This window comes from Lepisosteus oculatus, chromosome 3, assembly GCF_040954835.1.
Source record: "Lepisosteus oculatus isolate fLepOcu1 chromosome 3, fLepOcu1.hap2, whole genome shotgun sequence".
NCBI classification, from domain to species: domain Eukaryota; kingdom Metazoa; phylum Chordata; class Actinopteri; order Semionotiformes; family Lepisosteidae; genus Lepisosteus; species Lepisosteus oculatus.
This window is the reverse complement of record NC_090698.1, coordinates 7,575,561-7,592,523: the sequence shown is the minus strand read 5'-3', so window position 1 is coordinate 7,592,523 and position 16,963 is coordinate 7,575,561. Positions and strand designations below refer to the sequence as shown.

The window sequence follows — 16,963 nt, the reverse complement described above, 5'->3', positions numbered from 1 at the left end:
CACAGTATTTGTGACTAAGCTGTCCTGACCGGGACCTTAGACTTCAGACAGGGTGAGAACAATTCCGCATTTTACTCGGAAACAATTGACAGATTTTGGCGCAGACGTCACTACCGTGCGGCAGATCGATTCCTCTTTTAACAGTACTTCTAGTGTCTTTGAATTTTTAAAATCTTCAAGGATCATGAAGTCCGAAGAGGTAACAAAAAACCCGGAGCTTTTTGAGCAGTGAGTGTAGAAGGTGTTAACTCATTATAACCTGTTGCTTTAATGCTGCTGAAATGGACTACCTGAATGTATGTATTGCAGTGCGCTTTTATATCGTTGCATTAAAAATAGTGCAAGTAGCATATGGCACTTTAGGGCTTAAAAACGAGCTAAAAAAGCCGTCATGGCTTTTAACTGAACTACATAGATTTCACTGTTTTTTTTATGAAGAACCCTATGGGTATTGACACGTTTTAAACAGTTTCCTAATGAAGCAGGAAACCTGTCTGAGAAAGATGTAACGCACTGACCATTTCCACAGACATGGCGTGAATGCGATTCCTCAGAAGGACGTCTATAGGGCTTAGAAAGCGAGCACAAAGCCTGCACTCATTCCGCTGTTCCCTGACGTAAGGCTATGGACAGTTTCCCTTTCTACGCTGAAAGCACAGACAGCTGTGTGTTCGGGGCGTGACGCAACCCTCGCACCGCTTGGTGTGCAGATCCAAGCAGCTCTGAGCAAAGGCAGCCAAAGTGGCGCTCCAGCTGTGGGCCGGCTGCCCCAGGTTCAAGTGAACCGCGCCGGCCGGCCATGGGCGGACCCGCAACCGCGAGCACGAGCCGCCCCTTGTCCAGCCACTTCCTGCGGTCGCGCGCGCGCCCGCGTTCCGATCTCTGCCCGGGCGCGTCTCTGGGTTGAACAGCATGCAAACCTTTCACTGTGTGTTACTAGACAGACCTCCTCACCTTGCAGATGAAAAAAAAAAAAACAATTGAAAAAGTCAGAAATAAAAAAAAAGATTCTCCATTATTACTGGTTTTACCATCCAAACCTCATTTGGAAATCATGTATTCAGCAGCTCCAAGACCGAAGAAGTGAGTTACATGTTTCATTTACTTCTATTATATTTGATATGGATGCGAGTTTTATACCATCCATTATTGTATTCTTGCTTATAAATAAAAGTTTTATTATACAGTGTATGCCAATTATTTTTTTACTGCATTTCAAAATAATTGTGTAACTAGAAAAATTCAATGCAGTCGTATCCCCAGTCAAACTACAGAACCAACAGACTTTTGTCTCCTTTCATGAAGACATGACACAAAGTCCGGCTGCCCTGCTGTGCACCAGAGGAACCGAGCCCAGCGCCGTTCAAACCCCTTAGCTAAAGGCCCAGTCCAGACCAGCCCAGCTGTGCACCTGAGGAACCGAGCCCAGTGCAGTCCAGCCCAGTGCAGTCCAGCCCAGTCCAGCCCAGCTGTACACCAGAGGAACTGAGCCCAGTGCAGTGTATAGGCCCAGTCCAGTCCAGTCCAGTGCAGTCGTGCAGCAGAGGAACCGAGCCCAGCGTAGTGTAAAGGCCCGGTCCAGTCCAGCCCGGCCCATCTATGCACCAGACTCCCCGCTGCACCGAGATTCGGGAAGATATGGCTGCGGGCTCACGGTCTGGTCTTGGGATCTCAGTGCAATATCGGCAAGGGTCCGCTTAACACCAGACCCTACATATTAACTCCGTTGCGGGAGTGAATTGTTATTTTTCCAAAATAGCCAGACATTTCTGCTTACTTCCTAGCAAGGGAAATTGCCAACAGCCTTTTTCATTCAAGAGGATGTATGTTTTTCCCATTAATTGGAATCACAAATTAAACTGTTGTGCACGCTGAATTCTAAGGTCTCGGGTCCCTGGTCAAACTCCACATCGACTTGCTGTAGAAGGTTATCAGCTAAACTTGGATTTCGGGGGCCATTTTCCGATTTTAAGCCTATACCATGTATATATTATGTCGCCAATGCGAATGGTGTGCTTTTGCGAGGGTAAAAACGCCCCAATTTCCGAACCCTGAGTCGAACTCCGGCCGCCGCTGTTTTCTTAACAAGGTGCTACTTACGCAGAGCTGCGTGGCAGCGCGCGTCACAGTTAGCCCTGCAGTAAAGCGCCGAGCTGCGCGGAGTTACAGGCGGTCTGTGTGTTACTGCAGAGCCGTTAGTCACGGAGGGCAGCAGGGAGAATTCCCCGCGGGACGCCCGGCTATTTTTAGCCTCGCAGACACAGAGGGGATATTGAGTCGGCTGAAAACGTCGTTTCCTCCCCGCCCACTAGTCTGTAAACAGGCTAAATCCCCGCAGGTCTGCAAACGGCCTCTCCAGGGCTATTTATAGAATGTGTCTGTCCAAGTCAGGTTATTTATAGATAAAAAAGAAATGTTGTATATATGGAACAAGTAATAGGTTTATTCCATGATGATAATAAGAAGAAAGAAAACACAACGTTTCGGCCGTGGAGCCTTCTTCAGGTGTGAGGAAGACAGGGCAGTAAGCAAAGGTAATGTCGCGGGAGGACAAAGGCTGGGAGAGAGGAGGAGTGAGAGGCGGGAGCAGGGGACAGAAAGAGAGGCCAATCAAGAGGTGTGAAGTCAGAATAGGTGTAAAGAGGTGTGAAATGAAACTTCCAATGAATGGAGGAAATTTAAAAGAAATGCATGTTGTATATATACATGCATACATGTATGTATTTTAACTTAAGTATTCCCGATTGTACAGTCAAACTTTGAAACGATTATACAAAGGAGTGTTTGGTTGTCGGAGTTATCAAACACCTGACAAGCACTTAATTCCCCCAGTACTCAATGGCTTAATTGACAGGTGCCACTGACGATGTCATTTAATATCTGGCTGGGAAAAAAAAAACCTGTCCCCTCCGGTGTAACTAGGTCACTTTGCGCGGGGTGTGAAGTGTGTTTCGACTGCTGTCTCCTTCAAGGGCAACAAGAGGGGTGACAGCATCTCCGATCTCCCTGTGTCAAGAGCGCGCCTGACGTTGATGCACTGTACTATACTGTAAGTGGAAAAACATACCCATGAAGACAGACTAGTTTTGTTTCCAATCAGAAGCAAGGGCGTTTTGTATTAAGCCAACAAACCCGCTGTGGACACGCAGGCCAATAAAAAGCTCTTCTACATGGCTAGACTAGATCCTTCGGTCAGTATGTTACTGGCAGCCAAGCCACATCAAGAATGAGAGTTAACAGGAGTCATTGGAAGTCAATGGGACATCTCCACAAGCAGTAAACGTATACTATAGGTGTGAGTGTGTGTGTAAAAACACACTTATATCAGTGGTACACTCTTTCACTTCGGAGTGTTATAGCCTTTTAGTACCTGTTGAAATGTGATCTGTCCCAAACAGCACATTGTAGAATGGGAGCTGTTCCCCGATGCCTTCCTTCTGTTGGTCGCTTGAGTTAAACATTATCTTCTCTCGGGCAGACTTTACACAGTCACGGGCGAAAAATGCGAACAGCGGTTCTGTTACACGTGACAAGGTTATTATGTTGTACTGACTGGAATTCTACCTGCGGGTGACTTATTTCCCCGCGTGATTCCTGTAGGTTTTAAGGAATTCCCCAGAGTTATCCATAACCACCTCTACTTCCAGGAAATGCAACTCAGACGTTTCTTGAAAGAAGCCGGGGTATATCGGCTTCAATGACATTTGTGGGTAGCTCGTTCCACACACCCACAGCCCTTCGCGCAAAGAAGCGTGTTCTCGGCTTTGAAGGTACTTTTAGTTTAGTTTCTGCTTGTCTTTTCTGTCGGATGTCTCTGACTCTGTCGGTGGCGTTGGGGGTTTTGAACACTCGAATAAAGTCGCCTTCGTAACCTGCTTTGTACAGAGCTAAGGAGACGTAATAGTATAACAGTTATGGGGGGGTTATGTCATAATTCAGTTAACTGTGCAGACTGTCAGTACAAGATGAACAGACAAGCAACATATGAAAATATAACTTAGATCAAACAATGAATCAGACTAGGATACAAAATAATACACGAATGGTAAGGAATAAACTGAATAATAAATAATGCGCGTCCATTAATATAAGCTGTGCTGTATTCTGGCAGGCACTGCGTTTAGTGGCATGTCATAATAATAATAAACTTTAGTTTATATAGCGCCTTCAAAGGTGGCTTCTCCAAGCGCTTTGCAGAACGACAACAACATTACACAATACACCAAATGTGCACAATGAGAGGAGACAGCAGACGGGAGGTCCTGGATACAGCAGGGGCAGAAAGGTAAAGAACAGGACCAGTTCAGTAAAGGCCCTTCTAAAAGAAGAAGGGTTTGGGTCTGGATTTGAAAGAGTTTATGGAAGGTGACTCTCCGATATCCTTGGGGATAGAATTCCAGAGCTCTGGGGCGCAGCAGGAGAAGGCCCAGTCACCCATACAGTGCTTGGGGGACAGACGGGAGACCAGAATTAAAGGAGCAAAGTGGCGAGGTGGGGAGTAGGACAATAATAGCTGAGACAAGTACTGAGCCTTGAGCCTATAAGGCAGAGCCTTATTGAGCATGAGGAATTTTGAAGTCGGTTACAGATTTAAGACGCATCACTGAAACGTGAATGCACATTCAAATTTTTTAACGGCCCCGAACTCAACGAGCTGTCTGCTGATACGGACATCTGGCGAATCCAGGGAGAACCGCACCTCGCCACTGGAACCGGCACTGATGAACCGTCTGCATGCAGCGAACGCGCGCCCCCTGCTGGTGTCTTCTACAATAGATTCTCAAGTGTTTTCCTTATGCAGCCAGGGTGAGCAGTTTCTCAATTAACAAGGCCACATCTACGTAGCCTTTCATCCCAGAACTCTTTACATATAAAGCGGGACACAATTCAACATCCGCGCTTGAAGTGCTGCACCATCTTGGTGATAGAGCGCAGCCACTCTGCGCCCGAAGTCCCACAGCACATCAGGAGCATCCAGTGAGAAACTGCCTTAGCAGCTTATTTGAGGGGAAGCTGCAGGTGTGGGAATTGTGCAAACCCAGAATGGAGTATGACGAAGAAACCGATATCCTAATCTTCTAGGACGGGCCCAATCGCTGGTTGCGCGGGGATCGGGTTAGAAATAAGGAGCAATTCGCCAGCGCCAGTGTGGGTGCGCAGTTCTGCTCTCTGTAGGAAAAAAAACGGGATCAAACATTTAAAAGGCAAGACGGGAAGCTTCTTGTAAACGTCTAAGCGGGTGAAGCGCCGTAGAGTGCAGTGAACAAGCACAGCAACCTAAAGCATGACCCACCCCGCGGGCAATGCTTGGCAAAACCAGACTCGCGTGGTATGACCGCGGTAGAACACAAATACCGAGTCAATTTCATGGGCTGCACAGTCCCGGGGGGGTGAAAAAAGTTAGCCCTGTTCTCATGGACCGGTTTATGGCGCAACCCATTTCCTCTTAGGAAATAACGCCATCACAGCACGAGGTGCGCGACCTTATAAATTCCTCTTCGGTCAGAAAGAGGGTGACGGACGCGGTGCCAGTGGTTTTGAATGTGTCCATTGAAAGGCTGGCAATCGGGCAATATGCAGAGCTGCGCGTCTGAGAGGCCCCAGCACAGGCTACAGACAGGAAGACAGAACCCCTGAGCAGTATAGTTCTCACGCGTAATCGTGCCAGTTTTAAAGTCGACACTCATTTCGGCCCCGGGACAATTCCTGTGTGTTAAAATGCATAAAATAGTTCGGCTCCCGCAGTCCCGAGTGCCCCGGCGTCCGCACAGAAGGAGAGAGGAGGAGAGGAGAGAACTGAACTGAACTGAGAGGCAGAGGGAGGGAGAGAGAGAGAGGGAGAGAGATGGGCTTCCTCTCCTCGCAACAGCAGAGTGACAGGATACACCGCAAGAAAACAAACACGAAAAGGGCACGGATCGGCAGTTTTTTTTTAACGTGCAGATGAGCCCTGAGCTGCAGAAACGGCGCCTCTTTTTCTTTCTCCCTTGCAGCCGGAGTCGTTGTGGTGCTGTCTGTTGATCTTGGAAAGCACTCGCCGAGCTAAATATACTCGGACGCGTTTCAGCCGCGATTCCAGTTTCGCAATGCGAAAGTTTTAGCCGTCCGCTCTCTGGGGGTGGTGTGTGTGTGTGGGGGGGAGTACGCTAGTTCTCCCGGTCAAACCTGCGTTATTCCGACTAAGAAACGACGCGTTCCGTTGCAGGGAGTTGAAAGCAGGCACCCCTCTCCGAGAAAAAGAGACAAGAAGCAGCAAATCTTTGAAATGTTAAGGAAGCAGAAGGCAGAAGCATGCAGCGAGTTCTACTGCGGAGACGAGTGCGCGTACCTGCGGTGTGGGGCGCAGTAGCTGTAGCGGCGGTGACCCTGGCCGCTATTAGCGTCGCCCTGACGGCGTGGTCTTGGGGACAGACGCGCGACTTGTCTCGGTCTTTCCGGACGCTGCAGGGCCACCTGGAACAGGTAGGAGCCCGCAACCAAACACAAGCGGATTCTCATACGTGCGGTTTTGAATTATTCGTGTACCCGACGCCCAAGTACGAGTTCAGAACTGTATGAAGGCCACTGTGTTATGTAACCAGCGCGCTCGCCAGCAGTTCCAGCAAACCGGGACAGCCCCGGCCTCCCTGGACTGCCCCTCCACTCTTCGTGTTTAGTTCAGTGGTCGCCTTGCTCTAGTCCACGCAGGGCACCGTAATGCCGTGGAAATCGTTAATCTCCTGTCTCCACCAAGCCTCGGTTTCGAAAAATTGGATTCATCAGCTTTCAAAATAGATATTTTCCTTATTAGCACTTCTCGTAGTGTTAGCAGTAGTAACAACAACAATGACGACAAGGGCAACAGCTTGACCACCGTTGCTTACCTGGTTGCCAGCTTTTATAGTCGAGGATCTCGTCCGACCGCTTGAAAGATGCGGCTCGAACAGCGGACTTGACAGCTCCAGATACCCCACACCCACTGTGGAGCAGAACCAGTGGCAGTGCCAGCCTGTTCAGCACCAGCGGTAGCCGTGGCAGCAGAACCAGTGGCAGTGCCAGCCTGTTCACCTGTGGCAGTAGTTGTAGTAAGAGCTGTGGAGCAGAACCAGTGGCAGTGCCAGCCTGTTCACCTGTGGCAGTAGTTGTAGTAAGAGCTGTGGCAGCAGGAGCAGCAGAACAGAGTATTAATTGCCCTGAAACAAACTGCATGTGTCAATGCCCTCTCCTCTGCCTCGTGTTGTATTCCTTGATGTGTACTGTAACTTATTGCCCTCCTTACGCCTGTGTTTCCCGCGTTTTCCAAACGCTGGCGGACAGGAAGTGGTGGCAGCCGGTGAGGTGAGACAGAGAAATGGGAGGTCACAATTACAGTCACCCCATTTTTGATTCGTTGGCACAGCACCGTTGCGCCTTACCAGAGACAGGTCTCCTCTCGCACTGTACTCATGCAGACGCTGCAGCAGGGTGGCGAGCTCGTCGCACAGCACTCTGCCTGCATTCCGGGCTGTGTGGGACGTGTTTCAGTGTGCGGTTTTGGAAGCAGTACAAGAAAAACAGCTGTAGCCAGGGTTATGGAGGGCAGGGGCTTGGACGGGCGCTGCTAAAACTTGCACGATGGCTTTCTCCGCTGTGTCTCCATGGCACTGCACAGGGGGCCCTGTTGCTCAATGTATAGATGTTAGCATGGGAAACTGGCAGCAGGGAATCCGGAGTAGTTTTAACCTCATAATTCAGGACTTGAACCAGCCGCCCAGCATTATGAGGATGAGCATTACGTTGAGTCTATCTAACTGGGTTCTTGACTGGTTTTAGCAGCAGTCAGTAACTGGGTGCAATAAAAGACAATTGCATTTGTAGGCCTTGGGCTCTTTGATCTCACCACAGGTAGCTGGAGCAGCAGGAAGATCCTTCTGCAGAAGGAACAGTGCAGATGGCCCTACTGTATGTGTATGGGGATATGAGGAGAGGGGTGGGGTGGTGGCTCTGTGCGTGTGGAGGGGAGCGTTGTGTGGAGGATTTGCAGGCTTTTTCAAACCAGGTTGACCTGCAGATACTGTCCATCTGTAAAAGCACTCCTCCTGGTTTTCTCTCTCTCCAGCTGAATTTGCAGCGCGAGGCCATTGTCCAGCTCCTACTGGAGAAGAGAGAGTTGGCGGAAGGGCAGAGAGTTAAGCGAACGCCAGGTGAGGACAGGTGTCTGTTCCTTCTGCGTTGGAGCAGCAATCGTCTCAGAATTCACAACACACGCCTTCCCCGGCCAGCCACATAACCCAAACTCGAACATCCGGGTCATAACATGAGGCGTGTTCTTGCACTTCCCACTCATAGCCGATTAATGACACAGCCTACATCAGGGAGAGCCGCGGTCCCGCTCTCTGTAAGTGGAGGGACCCCCAATTTTAGAGAGCCCCAGTCCAGTTAGTCTTACTGGCCAATCCTAAACCACAGGGTCTCCAGCCTTGGTCCTGGAGAACCCCAGTCCAGCTCGTCTTATAGGTCCCGAATCACCATTTGTTTAAAAGATTGTGAGCGCTTTGAAATGAATGATCGAAGAGACGATAATTTGTGTGTTAAGGCCTTCGATCATCATGGGATGAAAGGTTTTCATGTTCTGGTAAATGATCAGTAACAGTTTGACAGGTCTGAGCCTGTGAAGGCGCAGTCTTCTTCAGTGGAACTCAAGCCAGTTCAGAGCTTTTCTTGTGTAGGCGATTTCACTCCCTCTCCCTCCCCTTTCTAAGCACAGGTCTTCTTCATCTGTGCATTTATGGACACAAAAAAGTGTCGCTTTCATTTTCCTGCAGCCTTTTTTGTCCTATGACTGAAAAACCAGCTGCTGTAGGAAACCAGCTCGCTATGCTGTTTGCTAGCTGGGGGAAGAAGAAGAGGGAAGTAGTTTTGTTGGAGCTATTCTATTTGGTTTCCATTGTTAAAATTCATAGAAGTGACAATAACCTCCAGCACTCACTTGCGGCTTCCTCCATTGATCTTAAATATGACACAGATATTTGTATCGTTAAGAAAGGATGTGTATTGAAACACGAGTTGTTCTGTTCTGTGACTAAAAATAAGTTATTAAAGACATTTTAATGGGGTATATTTTGTCACAGTGTGCACCATTAAAGCTTTCCTCCCCTGCTATCCATTTTACTGCATATTGAAAAAGCACACATTTTAACTAAAAATAAAATGTGTGAGCTTATGGTCAGTACCTGGATGGGAGACCTCCAGGGAAAAACTAAGGTTGCTGCTGGAAGATGTGTTAGTGGGGCCAGCAGGGGGCGCTCACCCTGCGGTCCATGTGGGTCCTTATGCCCCAGTATAGTGACGGGGACACTATACTGTAAACAGGCACCGTCCTTCGGATGAGATGTAAAACCGAGGTCCTGCCTCTCTGTGGTCATTAAAAATCCCAGGGTGTTTCTCGAAAAGAGTAGGGGTGTAACCCCGGTGTCCTAGCCAAATTTCCCATTGGCTCTGACCAATCATGGCCTCCTAAAAATCCCCCTCTATGAATTGGCTTCATTACTCTGCTCTCCTCCCCACTGTGAGCTGGTGTGTGGTGAGTGTTCTGGAGCACTATGGCTGCCGTCGCATCATCCAGGTGGGGCTGCACACTGGTGGTGGTGGAGGGGAGTCCCCATTACCTGTAAAGCGCTTTGAATGGAGTGTCCAGAAAAGCGCTATATAAGTGTAAGCAATTATTATAAGTTATTATTATTATAATTATTACTTATTGTTATTAATTATATGTCAGCCGTTTTATCGTCCTTGTATCGGCTCCCTGTGAATTGCAGACCATAATTCAAATGTATATGTTGCTCACGTTTAAAGGGTGATTGTTTTGGCCCCTGACTACGAGTGAACCCTTCCTTCCCTGCACACCTGCACGGCTTTGGCAGTCTTTGAACTTTTGCTTTCTTTCCGATCCCAATAACGGGCCCCGAAAACTGGGAGAATACGGTCCCAGTTCTCTGGCTATGGGCTGGGAGATTAATCCAGTTTTACAAATCAATCAGCACCTTCAAGACATTTCTTAAAACCCACCTGTATACTTTAGATTTCAGTTTGGTCCGAGTTCCCGTACTGCAGTGTTTATGTTCTACTGTTTTATTGTAACGTCCGTTGAGAGATATCATGAAATGCGTCGTGTAAAGATTATTTCTCAGATTTGCAGCATTTTATCCACTTTATCCAGCTGCAGACAAATAAGAGATGCAGCAGCAGACTGTGTTATTGGACACCGGGGATCAATTTCATCTTCTTTTCTCTCATCAAGTATCATTTCTGGGAGAATTGATTTTTTCACCAGTTGCAAAAAGCATTTCAATCTTTGCACTACATTTTTCTGTTTATGTGTGAATTGTTTTTTAACTTTAGTTAAACAATATCCCAATTGAAACCTTCTGCCCTACAGACACCCCAGTATTTGAAATGACACTGAAACCAGCTAAAGTGTTTGGATCCGGGGTGCATTTCCCACGGAAAAAAGAAGATCTTCATTGAACAGAACGGCATTCTTGTGCGTCAATAAATGTCAATAAGTACACGGGCACATTTATTCATTCGTTCTTCTGGTTTACTCTACAGTCCGAAAGCACAAGAACGGACGAAATGGCCGGAACAAAGTGGCGGCTCATTTTGAAAGTAAGTGCGATGCCGTTGGTTGGTTCCGTTTTTGCCTTTGTAATCACTGTCACACCTGGCCAAGCCCTGCCTCCCATATGAGTGCTGACTTTCGGCACTGCATGTTTCAGGCTCACGCGCACAGACACAGTCACATTGCTGTATGGAGTAACAGGTAGATGGCTACCTGTTAAGATAAAATCACTTTGGCCATATCCAATTTCTTGCATTAGGAAACTGTCTTTTCACAGACCCCAACTTGCTCTCCCAGGCACACAGACAGGAAGAGAAGCTTAGGATCAGAGTGCAGGGTCAGCCATTTTCACAGCACCCCCAGAGCAGTTGGGGTTAAGGGCCTTGCTCAGGGGCCCAACGGAGTAGGATTCCTCTGCTGGCAGCGGGATACGAACTGGCAACCTTCCAGCCACAGGCGCCGATCCTTTGCATAGGTTTAAAAACTCTGCAATGTCACCGTGTATCTGGCCGTACAAGCACACAGCAGATACAGCAAAGTCAATACAACAGCCATTTGTTTTTCTGTTTGTGCATCTGTCTGGGGTGACATCAACGTTAATTTCTGTCACTTATTTTTTACAGTTCTTTCCCAGACGCATGGTGAGTATCATTATTACTGTTGTTTGTATCAAGCTGCTGCTGTTGTTGTTGCAGCAGTATCAGTAGCTCTGGTAGCAGGAGTAGTCACAGTAGCAGTAGTAATGGAAGGAGCAGCAGTACTTATGGTAGCAGCACCTCAGACGTGGCAAACTTTGTAGTGTAGTAGCAACAGCAGCTGGAGTTGTAGCTGTAATGGCAGTGATAGTTGCAACAGCAACAGTTAAAGTACTAGCTGTATTAGTGTTAATACCTCTTCTGAGTGCTGTGGAGCAGTTCTCCAACCACGCAAATGAGAGATAATCCCCAATAGTCAACTAATTTAAAACAGAGCATGCTAGCATTTCATGTTTGCAACTCTGTTTTTATAGGAGAGGCTCTGCGGTACAGTGCTAGTTTGTGTGTTTTTCTTCCAGTGGGCGAGGATGGCATCATAAAGGGATGGACAGAAAGGGTTCTAAATACCACTAAGGCCGTGCACTACGACCCCAACACAGGCACCTTCACAGTGGAGCACAAAGGCCTCTACTATGTCTACTGCCAAGTGAGTCCCAGAAATGTGCAAAGATCTTATAGGACTGGAGTCCAGAAAACACAGCACGTTTGTTCTGGCACACTTTACAAACCAAAGCACTGCAGTACTGAAGTTGTTACTTTTTGTTTGAAAAACGTCTGAAATGTAAAAAGGGACTAGGATTGCAAATAGTGTTTCAGATTTATGGTTCAGTTTCTCCAGTGCGGATTCAAACAAGAGCCTGTGTCAGGTTGAAGCTGAATGAGGCTCAGTATGCCTTCCATGCAGGAGTTCTAATCACAATTTGTTGTGTTTTGCTTTATCTGATCTCCGTCTTCATCAGTTAAGAGACCTGCCACTCAGGAGATGGGAGAAGCCCAGATCTTCTGCTTGTTTCTATTTCCATATGTGGTGTGCATTCTTACACGTGCATGTGTGCATTAATCTAGCACATGAAAAGCTGATTAGGATCCAAAACCATTAGCCCATTAGCCAGCTGTAAAAGGCATTCCTGAAGAGGTAGTGTACCATGCTCTGGGACTTGGCCTGAGCTAGCCTCTCATCAGCAGCTCCTGGGACCTGCTAACACTGCAGAGACCAGGAGACAACTGGCAGGTGGGTGTGCCATAGAAACACGGGAACTGGTCCTCCTTCTCCTCACGGAGTGCCCTATTTCCATCTCTGTAGTTTGGCTTTCAGGCAGTCAAATATGTTTGCGTGTCCCTCTGCTTTTCTGCTTCAGGTCCACTTCAACGACAAACAGACCACCTACGTGAAACTGGATGTGCTGGCCAACCAGAGCAAGGTGCTGCAGTGCATGGAGGGATACAGCACCACCCCCTCCTCCGAGACTCATCCCTTTCACTTCCTGAAGCCCTGCCAGGTGTCTGGTCTGCTCCAGCTGTCCAAGGGCACAAGGCTAAGAACTGCTACTGGCCCCTCCTTCTCCCTGCACTCCAGCCCACGCCATTACTTCGGCCTCTTCAAGGTCATCTGAGACTGTTGCACAGGGCGTCGCCCCACTGGGCAAACCCATCCACTGAGAATGAACTGAGAGATCCCGCGCCCACATCACCTCCGATGCACCACAGCTAAACTGAATTAAAACATTCTTATCGGAGCAGCAAAATCCAGTCTGAAGATCTCATTTCTGCAGATTCCTCTTTTTGAAAGACTATCATTATTTGGAGTGTATGATATTGCCCTTTTCTCAGTTAACATCCATATGGAAACCCAACATCACTGCTTGTGAACCCTCCATCTTCCGAACCAATGAGAGCTTCCCCATCCTCTCCCAGACAGCGGTTCCTTTAAAGCAGAACTCTGTCATTATGTGCTGCAGCCTGGACTACAAAAGCAGAAGAACCGCTGTGAGGACAATTCACGGATGTCAACAATTCACATGCCACAGGACTTTCCTTCCCCTGCCCCACAGTTGTGAGAGGCACAGCAACTTGAGAAATGAATTTGATTAATTTGGCTTTGTTTACCTGTGCAGTGACTTCCCACACATTCACTGTGGTATGAACCAGGACATGGGTCCAAATTTCTCTCTTGTTCCTAGGGTTCACGGTATAGCAGTACTGGGTCCTCTCCAGTGGTGATGGAACCACTTCAGTGACATACCACTATGCTCCACGAAGCTGCACTTTGCTAGCTACAGCTGGAGAGACCAGTTGTGCCCTGCTCTTCAGGCAAGGACGTTTCCATCGTTGAGCAGTTGGCACTGTGTAGCTTACCATCCCAGCATTCTAATATTTCAATCATCAATCAATCGTTTTTTTTCTAGTTAGCAGGGCAGGGAGTTGGCCATCCTCAGTCCCAGAAAGTCAAGACACATCCATCTATCAACACTAGGTTCAATGGCACCCTGACCAGTTAATGAGGAAGTTTATTTCAGTGAAGTTATGTAGTGGAATGGGAACCTGCCAAGCCTCCAAAAGGAGTCAGCTTCTAAACTTTTCAAAAACTTGCAATTGTTCCCAAATTTTTAATTTGGATGTAATCTGAAACCTGCTGGAACATGACGGTCTTGGATCAGAATGTGTTGATGCCAGCGGAGATGCAGCACTGTGTGGAGATATGAGTCACACATTCCTAACAGGTGTATGCTGGACTGCCAGCATTTCCTCCAAAGAAAACAGTGGGGTTCTAACTTGCTCCAGTCAGAACTGAAACCGTACTGAACTGTAGCTCCTTCTACAGGCAGACAGAAAGCTGGAACTGAGCAAGAGGATGGTTGGGAGGCTGGAAAGCATGTGTGGATTTGGAGCCAAAGGAGTCTAAGCACAAGAGTAGCCCCAAGTTGGACTATCAAGTGTCACACAAAGATAGCTACGCTATTCAGTAACAATTTTACTGTGCAGGCACTAGACCTGAGTCTGCAGATTCTGGAAAGAATGGAATAAACCCAGGCTTTCCTGGAAAAAAATCACAGTTGGAAAAAGCAGCAAGAAGGGAGTCTTGGAAAAACAATATGAATCAGATGAAGTGTGATGTTCCAGTAAACTAGACTGCGTTGTGCTAACAGTGCCTGCAAACATTGTTAGCATCCACACTGGACAGCTACAGTTTATGGTATATCGTAATAATATTGAGGTGGGAGGGATTGCAAAGGCGATGGCGAAGCTCAAGCTTGGGAAAAGTACAGAAATGTCACAGAAAAATAACAAACCAAGGGGTGATAATCCTTGATTGCCACAAAGCCTGCATTAAGCATCCTTAAGTAAAAGATTAACTAACAGCTTCTTTGGAGGATAATGGAAAAACCTCAGGACCAACTCAGCCTGCAGCTGTTTCTTTTTGGAGCAGCAGTATAAGGGATTACTTTGTGCCCGTGCACACTGGACCCTATGGAGAGCTGAGTAGCACACCAGTGTTCTAAAAAAAAACAAAAAAACTTTTTTTTGTAAACATCATCATCAGGCATCATGTGACTAAGTGGAACCTGGAATTACTGTATGGAAGCAGTGTTGTGAAGGGAGGAGGAGATCAATCAGTTTTTGAATTCTTGGAGATCTGTGATTTATTTGTATTTTTAATAATGTAATACGTTTCGATACAAATAATCCAATATATATATATAAACATGATCTGTGATGCTACTGAGCACATGCTGGGATTCTAATGTGTATGTCCAGTAAGCTCTATCCTTATACCTTGCAGTGAGGGACAGTAGTAGAGGGGTCAGTATTTAGTCAATATTTTGCCTATGCTTCTTCTACCAATTTGAGTTTGTGTAGTGCCGTTACGAGGAATGATCATGAAGGGTAACCACAAATTCCTATTAAGCCCTCCTTGTTTTTGATTTGTACATCAAAGCTGTAATCAGACACAAAACAGGAAAGTCGGAGGTGTGCCCGTGTGTGGCAAAACCCAGTCACAGTCAGCTAGTGACAGTCCTAGTTATAGTCAGCTAATATCCTTGACTGATGCATATGACGCCTGAATTGTAGACCCAATGAGTCAGTGGTTAAAAAACATGGGCAGTATCAGGACTGAGCAGGACCCCCAGTAAGTTTGTGATAGTTGGCAACATCCAGCCTTGTTTGGAAAAAATCAGCAGTCATAGAGATTTCAAAGAGAATAGCGAATTATTACAGGAATGAGCAGAAACCATCAGTAAACAACAAGTCCTTTGCACAGCAGTCCGACATCAACTGCATGATCATTTGGCTGCTTTCTTGAGGCAGAAAATATCACCTCCACATCAGGCCAGATCATATAGGTTCTGAACTTGATTAACCCTTATCCTCAAAATAATGATGACATCATGCTCACTTTCCTGCCAGAGTCATTCATTCCTTGACAAGCCACCAGCTCCACAGCACTGTAGATGGGAGGGCCAGAAGAGTTAGGAGGCGTGGCATGTTCCATGGGAAGCAGAGTCTTCCAGTCTGGCCAGTAAGAGTCTACGTACTTGCCACGGCACTCAGTCAAGTTGTGGGATCCCTCGAACCGAGGGGTACGGGTCAGAAGGAGCCAATGACGTGCCCCAGACCCGAGTAAATTCTACAGCAGAGGGAAACATCCACAATTTGAATTTGAAAAATGCCTTGACGTCTTGTGACACTTAAGCGCCCTAAAGTGCTCAATTGATCTAACTGCTCAGAGTTACCATTTTGAAAGAGAAGTCTTAACAGGTGCTGGATTAAATGATTCTTTAATATTGTACAGGACTGTAACACCTTCGCTTCTATGCGTTATTCAGTCCCCTTTGTTAACCAGCGATCAGGGCATCAAAAGGTTTACTTTTACTGTATTAACTTTCTTTTTTTTTCTGTACTACCATCTGACGTACAATTAAAATAGCTTTATTTTTTATAAACAGCAGAAATAATAAAAAAGATAAAGATGTGTTGAGAGCCAGTTCATTGTGTTGAGTGACAGGCTGGCCTCTTTCATAGCTGAGCCACTCTGTGGTCACACCCTGAATGCAGAAGGATTATTTTGCCAGTTCTAAGCACAGTTTGTTTGTGCCTGCGGTCTCCTAATATCTCTTGCAGTAAAAGCTTCCACCTCGTGGACAGAAGCCGGAATGTTGCAGGTTCCATTCCAGGCTGTGCCCCCAGGCCACAAGGCTGGAAGAGGGAGTCCAGACACTGAGCACTATTGGCCCCTTGTTGGCCGTTGCGGAGTTACCCATCAAAACTCCAGCGGACTAAGACAGGATCACCTTAACAACACTGCTGCACTGGAGAACGTGCGCCTCATTCTTACAGTGCTTTACAAATGTATTTAAAATATTGAAATACATACTAAAATCACCACAGGGAACACAGCAAAAGAAGCACATTATCTTTGAGCCTGCACTCAGTTTTGATTTTGCAAAAGCACAGCTGAAAAGAGCCATTGTCTCTGTAGGTGCAATAAAAAAAAAAACAGTCTAGAGCTCCGGTACTCCACCAGGTGAGAGGGGCTGTTGCAGTCGCTACAGAAGGCTGGCAGGTACGCCTCAATGACCTGAATGGCTGTGCTTCAGAGGCAAGCACGCCACTTGCGCCAAACACCTGAAAAGCCAAAGCTCTTGCAGAGAATGGAAAAGCCAGCAAACGATTGAATGACCTCATGCATTCCAGCCTTTTCGACTCCCCAACCGTAAAACACGTGTCTGCGGTTTTGAACTGCATGCTGCTTACTCACGGGCTTGTGCCCTGAGCCCGCCTGTCCCGTGCTGTGTCAGTGTGACACAAAGCTTGTGCAACGCGCTCGCAAATGGGAAGTGGGATATCC

At 47.2% G+C, this 16,963-nt stretch overlaps 1 protein-coding gene across 1 annotated transcript; it reads left to right on the top strand.

The window, feature by feature from the left end:
- The first annotated feature begins 5,513 nt into the window (after positions 1–5,513).
- On the top strand, positions 5,514–14,844 carry tnfsf12 (TNF superfamily member 12). Its single transcript, XM_015340795.2, has 6 exons — positions 5,514–6,462; positions 8,078–8,162; positions 10,570–10,626; positions 11,203–11,220; positions 11,634–11,761; positions 12,474–14,844. Exons 1-6 carry the CDS (start codon positions 6,292–6,294, stop codon positions 12,726–12,728), a joined length of 714 nt encoding a protein of 237 aa, XP_015196281.2. The 5' UTR covers positions 5,514–6,291; the 3' UTR covers positions 12,729–14,844.
- Positions 14,845–16,963: the final 2,119 nt, after the last annotated feature.

Excerpts from the sequence above, each read along its gene's own strand:
- tnfsf12 (XM_015340795.2), top strand. The coding sequence starts at position 6,292 with ATGCAGCGAGTTCTACTGCGGAGACGAGTGCGCGTACCTGCGGTGTGG. Across the intron at positions 6,463-8,077 it reads TGCAGGGCCACCTGGAACAG|CTGAATTTGCAGCGCGAGGC; the intron begins GTAGGAGCCCGC and ends CTCTCTCTCCAG. Across the intron at positions 11,762-12,473 it reads TCTACTATGTCTACTGCCAA|GTCCACTTCAACGACAAACA; the intron begins GTGAGTCCCAGA and ends TTTCTGCTTCAG.